This window comes from Gadus chalcogrammus, chromosome 21 (genome assembly GCF_026213295.1).
Source record: "Gadus chalcogrammus isolate NIFS_2021 chromosome 21, NIFS_Gcha_1.0, whole genome shotgun sequence".
NCBI classification, from domain to species: Eukaryota; Metazoa; Chordata; class Actinopteri; order Gadiformes; family Gadidae; genus Gadus; species Gadus chalcogrammus.
Window position 1 is genome coordinate 17,256,371 of NC_079432.1, and position 10,000 is coordinate 17,266,370.

Sequence of the window (10,000 nt, forward strand, 5' to 3'; positions counted from 1 at the left end):
TGTGGCTATTGAGGGGCTTCCCTTTGTACCAAGGAATCCTCACACCGGAATCCCAAGCCTCCCACATTTATCCCCAATTCCTTCAACAACAACAGAATAATGGTAAGGCTGGATCAGGTCCTTCTGATGCAGCCGTGGGTTAACCTATAGGATCGATATGATCATTGATCCCCCAACCAAATGGTTAAATGATGAGCTGAAATGAAACGGAAAGGATCCACTGAAGAACGCAGAAAAGCGGACCAAATGCAGGCCACATAACCATCCAACTGTCAGTCAAAATAAGTGGCAAACAGGGGAAGTGTTAAAGTTTAACAGAAGTGTGTCTATGCTGCACCAAAGCTGGGAATTTGAGCTTTCAACAAATTAACTCCAGCCTAATACTCTACGCTTCAATAATCATTCCCTAAAATGGGATATAGGTAAACCTGTGAGCAAATCCCGAATAAACTGTTTGGTGGGGTTGAATAAAGTCCTTTGTGCTGCATCGCAATCGCTTTACAGGGGCAAAGGAAATGCAACATGTTGGAATGATGCATGTAATTCGATTGGTTAAACAATATATTTGGGAAAGCTACACGACGTCATGTTTTCACCGGGCTTGCATCATTAATATAAGAGGCTGATTAGGGATACACTGGAACATCACACACACACAAACACACGCGCACGCACACGCGCACGCACGCACACACGCACACGCACACACACACCACACACACTCAGTCCCAAGCATACGAACACACCGAGACACACATAATCATTCAGAGACACACGCACACACACACACACACACACACACACACACACACACACACACACACACACACACACACACACACACGGGCACACACACGGGCACACACACGGGCACAGACACACACACACACACACACACACACACACACACACACACACACACACACACACACACACACACACACACACACACACACACACAAATAATCAGTCACACACACGCGCGCACACTTTCTTTAACACGTTTCCCTCTCCGTGTTAGTCTATTCTTTGCAAACCATTAGACCCATTAGAGGCCAATTAACATTGACACAAAGCTCCCTTCCTGCTTTATGACACCGTAAACAAGACCTTTAGTGCTGCCGCCTTGGGCTCAGTAGCGCATCGCTGAAGCGACGCTAAGCAAGCAGCTCATTAGCGTGCTTACTGGCTTATTAGTTAGGCTACCACATTATTTCATTGGTCTATGGATGTAAATTAATTTATTTTGAGGTTTGGTACAAAAAATCTAATAATATACGGCGGGCTTATAAAATCATGGACCTTAAACTAGGAAGGACAAATAAACATGTACAATGTTCACATTGCTGATTTACATTTTCATTGCTCAAAAATGTTCAATTGTAAAAGCTAGATGGCTGGGTGTAGGCATTAGATAAATACATTAAATGTATTAACACGTTATTAACTACACGCACATACGCACATTTGGTAGATCGTTTTTAGAATTGGCTCCACAAGTATACTTAACACGTTGTAAAGCGATTCGTTGCGTTAGGTCAAGTGCCATTTATTCTGCCAAATCAACAAAACAAAGCTGTGGACGCAATACATGAAATGCATGTGTTCTGTTTGATGTTGGAAACAAACATTATTCCTGCATGTCGCAGCGCGCAGCTAAACAAGTAGTTAAACATGCGGCGCTATAGAGAGGATTTGCCATCTGGTTAAACATTATTACTAGGTTAGCCTACTTCATCTAACAACACTTAACTCTATTCCATCCACTTAAACCAACCTGAGACGTCCGGGGAACTCCTGGTGAAATCGAAGAAGGTGGCCAAACAAGTAACTCCTAGCAGGAGCGCATATCTGAAGGCTGAGAGAGTCCCATCCGAGAAGAACATCCTTGAAGCCTCAAAGTTTGGGAGTTTGTCCTCAACATCGGAACATCCAGCAAAAACATTGATCTCTTTGAATCTGCTTCATGTGCGGCAGAAGACGTGTGGTCCAGTCGCTCTTCCTTCCCTCATCATCCCGGACCAGTGATCACAGTGAGGTCCCCCGTACGGCCGGTGCGAAGCTGCAGCTTGTGTAGTGGTGCAGCCTGTGTAGTGGTGGCCCAGTGCTGCTACAGCCTGCAGTGGTGGTGGCCCAGTGCTGCTGCAGCCTGTGTAGTGGTGGTGGCCCAGTACTGCTGCAGCCTGTGTGGTGGTGGCCCAGTACTGCTGCAGCATGTGTGGTGGTGGTGGCCAGGTGCTGCTGAGTGCTCAGAAGACAAGCCCACCTGTAGGCTACCCGGTAGCATGGTCTCGCGTGGTCTCAAAATATTTTGCTTCTTCCCTTAGATATAATATAAGGACATGTGGTGTGATGGGACTATACATAATAACTCAATGTTAGTAGGCTAAAAGGATAATAGGTGACATGAATTGATTGATAGTGATCACAGTGAAACATGTATGAGCCAAAAATGTGCATGAGCCAAAAAAACATACAAATAGTAATACCAAACATTGATTTGGCCTTATGTCAGAACAAGATATAGGACTTATCAAGGCTAAAATAAGATCATAACGAATTGACATAAACACGATTGCAATAATTCGGCGTTCAAAATGACCAAAATAACAGCGATTTCCAGTGACAGTTCGTTACTGACATCTATTGGACGTTCTTAGTATTGCTCCTACAGACATTTCGCTTTTCAAAGGTTTGGTCTCATAAGGCTTCCGTACAGATACATGTGACTAAACAAGGTCAACCATGGCAGCCTGCATCCAGAGGCTCGACAGAGCTATGTTTTCAATAAGGCTATTACGGAATGTCCAGCTTCACAATGAACGTAATTAAAGTCAAACTTATTCTTTATTATTATATTACTTATTCAAACATCAAGCTTTCTAACATGTTTTCAGATTGTAGCATTCAGAGGATGCTGTTGCTGGCATTGTAACTTGCACTAGGTAGCGTTAGCAAACCCCGGTGACAATGTTGGAATTGTCGTATTTCATATGCAATTTCAACGTCTTAATTGTGACATTTCCGTATTTAAATATGGCTGTAAATTATGTTTGTTTCCAACAACCAGGGTCTCTATCCACGTCTCTGCATCGTCTCGCCTTGGACACCGAGCAGCCATCCAAGTTCACTCCTCCAGTGAAGCCCGTCATCATAGACAAGACCCAGAGTGTGGCGTCGTTGAGGAAGTATGTCATGTCTTTAACATTAATTTAGGGAATTTTTATGACGCTTTTATCCAAAGTGAAAAGCAACTATGCATGCACACATTCACACACCGACGGCGGTGTCAACGATGAAGGGCGACAGCCAGCTCGTCAGTAGCAGTGAGTGTAAGGTGTCTTGCTCAGGGACACCGTCCACCGTCCGGATGTCCAACGCTCCGGTTACCAGCCAACCCGCTCTACCTCCTGAGCCACATGCCATTAATTTTCTATTCTTAATGTAGTACAATATAACTTATTTCCAATTTTTACCTCCCACATGTATGCTGCTATCAAGCAAATCAACACATATTGCTCAAGACGTGTTGTATTCATACATTGCATACACAAACAGAGCATGTTGTCACACTTGTCGCAGGTTTTTGAGCCCGGAGTTCGTCCCACCCCGGCAGAGAACGAAGCCGATCAAGTTCACCATAGAGAGGAAGGATATGATCCGCAGGAGGAAAGTGCTCAACATTCCCGAGTTTTACGTTGGTAAGAGTTCCATTCAGAATAATGATTCGGTACTGTCTAATTGTGTTTGATATTTGAACTGTATAGAATTATTCCATGGTGCATTTGCCTTCAGGGAGTATTCTCGCAGTGACCATGACCGACCCTCATGCCACTGGAAAGAACAACCGCTTTGTGGGCATCTGTATTCAGAGAGGTGGTCGGGGGCTAGGAGCTACGTTTGTCCTGCGCAACATTATTGACAATCAAGGTAAGGACATCGTATACTTACTTGCGCAAAAATACTATCAAATGCTATCGCCAAGCAACAAGGAGGAGTTGGGCAACACGACCACTCGGTCGCAATCCCCTCATTATTCATGACAATGTATCTGTATTTAATGGCAATAAGCCCACCAATATGGTCATTCTCTTTGAATAGACAGGTTTCCAGGGAACAGCACAGCAGATAGGTCCACGCAGCAAAGGGGTAGAAAGTCTAGACAGCAGACGCACAACCGTCAAGATGGCAGCTATTTGTTGTGTCGTTGACTGCGCTTATCCCATAGTCAGGGTTTGACCATTTTATCCATAACATGGGTCATTTCTTTTAATACAAATGAGAAAGGTATGGATCTAAGACAGATAAGTCAGTAAAAGGCTAGATTTGAGTCATCGTATTAGGATTTGTATGCACATAGATTTTCTTTCAGATACGTGTAGGGTATCCTACTTCTTCTTTCATCTGTGTAGAAGGATGCTTCAGATTTACCTTAATTCCCCTGCTAAATCTTGCCACATACTATCCCCTCCCATCAGGGTTATTCATTTAAAGGTATAAAATCGTTTAAGATTTTCACTGTTAAAAGTAGGCTATGATCATCGTTGATCTTGCCGGTGCAGGTTCAGTACTAACAACCACAAAAGTGATGTTTGTTTTTACTATTAATTATTGTCTTCAAATCAGTGATATTTGAATGAAACTACGAATGTACATTAATATTCAAAATTATTAATGAAACAAAATGCATTCACCTCTGAAAATAACAATTTATAACTACAAGCAGAATTATGCCAGATCAGCACAAATTCACTAATCACTAATGCCATAAACTACTGTGGTCACTAATCTGACCACAGTAGTTTATGGCAGCAAACGGTTTATTGCCTCCTGGTTGCACGGGTAGCCAAGAGCCAACCATGTTTGTAACTAGGAAATCCTCCCATTGGATGAGTCTGTGAGACATTTTGAAACATTCACACTTCGGACTTAACGACAGAGTGGGACATGCATGTCAACCGTTGATGTTTGGGAAATCAAACTCATGCCGATACAAAGAGTATGACCCATATAGTGCAGCATTGTTGAGTTTATCCCAATAAGAATACAATCCGATAAGGCTTACTTTTCATGGAAAGAGCTCTCCGTGGAGGAAATTGACACTCAAACATTGAAATGATAACGTCCTCTTAGTTGCTTTCGGGAAATCAAATGCTATGAAACCAAATTGATATCTGATGAAGGATAAAGCATAGCATACCAATGGCATCAAAGAGTAGCACCGAGAACCATTCGGTGTGTGTGACACACTAAGATTAGTGTGTGTACATTTGTGGTACAGAAATCATTTTCCAAATGTATTTTCCAAATGGTTACCACTTGTATGCAATGTGGTTGTCCTAACCGATGGAAAAATGTCATTACATTTTCTAGAACAGCCTCAATGAGAGAAAAAGTAAGAACAGATTAAAGGGAGCATATTAAGAGGGTTGCTATAGGTAGTTAGCATCCCTTCAAGCCAATAGAGGGCAGCAGTGCCTGCTCCGATTACCGTGTTCAAAGTAAACTTTGGAATAAACCACATGTATTGTTGTTACAGGAACATATTTCAGGCATTTTTAGGCTTGTAAGCTTGACCTCTTTCTCTCTTATACGCCTCTAGTGTATTAATTAATTGATGTAATATTCATACAGTTTTTCTATATTTGATCGGTTGTTTCTGCCGTCATGGTCCAATAGGAATAGTGGTCACCAAGTTGTACTAGTGGTCTTGTACAAGTCCCTTACATTGTTCTATTACATAAGACTAAATTATGTAAAGCCTGATACTCTCCTGGGAACACAGTATATTTATGGAATTTAATATTTAACTTCCAAACATCACTTTTCACACACACACCTGCTGTTGGGGTGCGTCTCTTCTCATCAATAGAATGAATGAAATGACAAGACTCTCGTCTCCTAGGCGTGGAGATCTGCTACGAGATGTACAGCCCTCGCGTGCAGCAGATAGAGGTGCTGAAGCTGGAGAAGAGGCTGGACGACAACCTGATGTACCTGAGAGACGCCCTGCCCGAGTTCTGCACCGTGGACACGGACATGAAGCCACAGCCCTCCTCCCCCACCGGGGAGGTGCCTGTGAACAAGGTGAGAGGGCCCCGCCTCTGGGGCTTCAGTAGACACTGAAACCATCCATTCAAGTGCTCTTCACTGCACGGGCTGTTATCCACACCCTCTGAAGAGTTTTATGAAGAATTAATTAACTGTGTGTGTGTGTGTGTGTGTGTACACCCACCAGACCCGGGTGAGGATGCTTCCCAAGCCGTGGTCCAAGCGCTGGGAGCGGCCCAAGTACGATGTGAAGGGCATCCGCTTCGACCTGTGCCTGAGCCCCGAGCAGATGGAGAACGCCCAGAAGTGGGCGCAGCCCTGGGTGGAGTACGACATGCTGAAGGAGTACGACACCAGCAAGCTGGAGGAGGACATCTACACAGAGCTGCAGCAGGAGGCCGCCGCCAAGTGAACTAGAACCAGGAACCACGCCCCGTCCCGGGACACTCGGCCCAATACCAACTACACTTCCTGGGGTTCCCAACCCTCTCAAAACAGTTTGGATATGGATACTGAACAGCGTTTATATCAACCTTCGATAACGCTGACTCATGAAGAGGAAATACCGGAGGGAGGCTGACAACCAGAGCCACAAGAGGCGAGGTCGGGAATGGACTCTGGTAAAGCTTCACGAAACTCACCTCTGATGGATATTAAAAAAATATGTACATGGTTACGTCTGTAGGGTGCAGCAGTGCACTTTGAATAACTTGCACTCTTCCACCGTCTCCATCCAAGAGTATCATGGAGGAGTTAATGTGCCAGGAGGATCTAAATGGGGTATCATGGTGATCTATCTGTAGTTTATAAATGTAAAAGCTATTAAAACGGCATGCCTTTTGTGTCTGTGTTAAATGAGTTGTGTTCAATTGCTTAGAATGATTCTTGGTGTTTGCCAATGCAGTGGTTAATGAACTGGATGGAACAAGGCTCTGCAGGAGATGCAAACGCTTTCAGAAGTTTTAATGAAAGAACAGTGATTACATGTTAATAAAACATATAATGCTTATGCCTTTTAGGCAAATAGTATGTTTTTTTTGACAATTGTTCAAATGTTTTTTCACTACTCTTCTGGTTAACCAAATGTAGAAGTGGGACCTGAGGACAAACGCCGCCTCAGGCCACAAGGGGGCATAATTTGACCAAACTAAGAGCTTCAGTTAGTATACTGCTGACTTCTATTGTTGTGAACTCTCATCTTGGGGGGAACTCCTGAGACTTCAAACATGTCATGGGTTTCCTAGGAAGGTGCAACATTTCCCAGTAATTTCAATGAAAACATCAATTTAATATCTTCTGTGGAATTCGGGAGCTGCTTCGCAGTGATCTCAGCACACCCGGGAGTGTTTTAGGACTGTGGATGGAAAATTGTGGTGTCGGGATGGTATGTTACAGCATCAACAGGGCTGTATAAAAACACTTGGACTCCGTATGTTATGTCTGCTCTGTGTGTGTGTGTGTGTGTGTGTGTGTATAAACACCCAATGAGTCTCTACACTCTAATTTGCCCATATTACAGGATGAGATGTGGAGAAAATGGCCCCTAATACGGGAGTAGCAGATGTTTACTGGGCTCATTATAGACCACACAGAGTCTGGAGATAAAGGAGGCGGACTCTGTTAAATGTTATTTCTATTGAGTTAGAGATCACGAGTGGGGTAGGGTGAAGGGGGTACAGGTCGTTTTGATCAAATGTTGATTTAGTTACTCATAAATGAATTTACATAACGCTTCTGCGGCTATAAATGAGTGATTCTGTGTACATAGCTCGCATAGTTGTTAGTCTCTCATAACACCCTCATCATATGTCGTTAATCTTGTACTTCTCTTTATTTAACCAACCGCCCCTCGACTCCACCGCCACCCTCTCTGTTTGGCTACATGCAGACTCCACACCCTCCCCTTTACCGTTATCCTCAAAGCACCCTGCTGTGCTGATGGAGCACGACCTCCCTCACCCCTCCAGCCACCCCCCCCACCTCCGACTCCCTATCTGTCCCTAACCCTCTGTATTTATCTCGGGGCCTGATTGCCGTTGCTGCATTGTGGAGGCGGTCTTGCGGAACTGTTTATCCTGCAACACAGGCTGGCTGCTCTTTAAAATGCATTCCGCTGTGACACCACTGGACTGGTAAACCAGTTTAAACCAAACAAGTTACTCAGTCTGGGTCTGGTGGCTTGGAGGAAGCTAACTGTGTGTGTGTGTGTGTGTGTGTGTGTGTGTGTGTGTGTGCGTGTGGGTCTCAATTCCTGGAGGGAGGTGATTTTAGACTAGCAGAGCCTCCCATGCCCTTAGGTTGACTTCTCCGCACCTGGAATGAAGTTAAAGCCCCATGGCTGGCGACAGAGATCAAACAGTACAGAAGAGGCACGCACACCCACACACACACCAACTACGCCCACACACACAATATACAGGCCATATCATATTAGACACCTCAAACAGCGAAACCTTTAAGCGTCTAGTCGGGTCCTGTCTGTCAACCCCTTTGCAGAACCGGATCTTAACGTATGCACTCAACCCCCCCACTAACACCACCCTCATCGCCGGGGCCCTGCGGGTCGGAGGAGGAGGGCGAGGGGGCTCTTAATCCACGGGCAGCCACCGTAAAGCATGGTGGCGGGCCGATGAGAGCCGCCGCGCGAAGGTCATGGCTGGAATGTGTGCGAGGGAGGGATGCACTCCTTCTAATCTGTCTCCTGCCTCCGCCGCTCCTGCCGCTCCCAGGACCTTCGTCTATGGCTCTCTCTCTCCCTCTCCCTCTCTCTTTCTCTCTCTCCCTCTCTCTCTCTCCCTCTCCCTCTCCCTCTCCCCCTCTCCCTCTCCCTCTCCCTCTCTCTCCCTCTCTCCCTCTCTCTCTCTGGAGACAAGGGGCCGGCGTTTTAAAAGAGCCAGGATGATGAATGGAGAGGATGTGAGAGTGGGGGTGGGGGGGTTCTGGTGGAGGAGGTGGGGGTGATGGACGGCAACTCCCACAGGTTAAGATGTTAAAGGTAGTTCCGCGAATACACTAAATACCGGTGTGAGTGTGAGATCCCCCCCCCCCCCCTACACACCTCTCTCTGTTGCTCTCGCTCTCTCATGCGGTTCAGCTCTCACTCACTCATTGTTCATTTATTTGATCTGTCTACTTCTGTTCGCCCCCGGCTCTGATCATTATGGTCTGTTGTGTTCCATCTCCCTCTGTCTATCCCTAGGTCTGTCCAACTGTCAGTCACTGCGTCTGTTCTAGCTGTCAGACAGGCAAACAGTGCGTGTCTGTCACTAGGACCCCAGCAGCCGCCGCCGCGGTGTCGTGGCTCAGAGTGTGTTACCTGCGCGGCCCGGTGATGCCTTCCCAGCGGCGCGGTCCCGGGCACAGGGTGTGAACACTGTTTGAGATGTCTGGGTTTATGACAAGAGCAATGGGACACCAGGCCACCCATAGGCCTGGGCCAAATTACACACTGTCACTGTAATGTTTGTGTGTGTGCGTGTGTGTTTGCGTGTGTGTGTGTGTGTGTGTGTGTTTCTGTATGTGTGTGTGTGTGTGTGTGTGTGTGCACATGCTATCATGGGCCACCCGTAGCATGAGGTAAATTACACACTTGAGTTTCACCATATGTTTCCAGTGAAACTACACAAGTGTCTGCTCCTCTCCCCACTGTCCCATGGGCCTGACTGGGGCTTCTGCTGCCATCACTCTGCTGTGTGTCTCTCTTTCTCTCTCTCCAACTCGCTTTGTCTCTCCCTCCGTCTTTGACACACACGCACAAGAACACACACGCCTGCCGAGTACAAAGATAGAGTTACACCATCCCAGCTGTTAGGTAACTGGATGTAACAAGGGCTAACTGAATAGAAGCAGTTGATGGCAAATAAATGGTGACAGAGATTTTATGAATTTGCTATGACTCAATGGGAAGAGCAAGGAATACTCTGCCAAGTCATTAAAAAATGAGTCACCG

The 10,000-nt window shown here is 45.8% G+C and overlaps 2 protein-coding genes across 4 annotated transcripts in view; one reads left to right on the top strand and one right to left on the bottom strand.

Annotated features, from left to right (window-relative positions):
• Nucleotides 1–2,185, bottom strand: part of LOC130374401 (G2/M phase-specific E3 ubiquitin-protein ligase) — a 79,646-nt gene extending 77,461 nt beyond the window's left edge. For 2 of the 3 annotated variants that reach the window (XM_056581141.1, XM_056581142.1), the window contains exon 1: nucleotides 1,778–1,834. Coding sequence is in view for 1 of the 3 variants with exons in the window: in XM_056581144.1 (XP_056437119.1) it covers nucleotides 1,778–1,886 (109 nt within the window). In the remaining 2 variants the exon portion in view is untranslated. Of the gene's footprint in view, nucleotides 1–1,777 lie in introns of all 3 variants that reach the window. The other variant, XM_056581144.1, reaches the window with a different exon arrangement.
• A 530-nt stretch (nucleotides 2,186–2,715) lies between these two features.
• On the top strand, nucleotides 2,716–7,497 carry mrpl19 (mitochondrial ribosomal protein L19). Its single transcript, XM_056581177.1, has 6 exons — nucleotides 2,716–2,824; nucleotides 3,071–3,188; nucleotides 3,583–3,701; nucleotides 3,796–3,930; nucleotides 5,906–6,087; nucleotides 6,239–7,497. Exons 1-6 carry the CDS (start codon nucleotides 2,746–2,748, stop codon nucleotides 6,461–6,463), a joined length of 858 nt encoding a protein of 285 aa, XP_056437152.1. The 5' UTR covers nucleotides 2,716–2,745; the 3' UTR covers nucleotides 6,464–7,497.
• The last annotated feature ends 2,503 nt before the right edge of the window (nucleotides 7,498–10,000 follow it).

Excerpts from the sequence above, each read along its gene's own strand:
- mrpl19 (XM_056581177.1), top strand. The coding sequence starts at position 2,746 with ATGGCAGCCTGCATCCAGAGGCTCGACAGAGCTATGTTTTCAATAAGG. Across the intron at positions 3,702-3,795 it reads CATTCCCGAGTTTTACGTTG|GGAGTATTCTCGCAGTGACC; the intron begins GTAAGAGTTCCA and ends ATTTGCCTTCAG. Across the intron at positions 6,088-6,238 it reads GGGAGGTGCCTGTGAACAAG|ACCCGGGTGAGGATGCTTCC; the intron begins GTGAGAGGGCCC and ends TACACCCACCAG.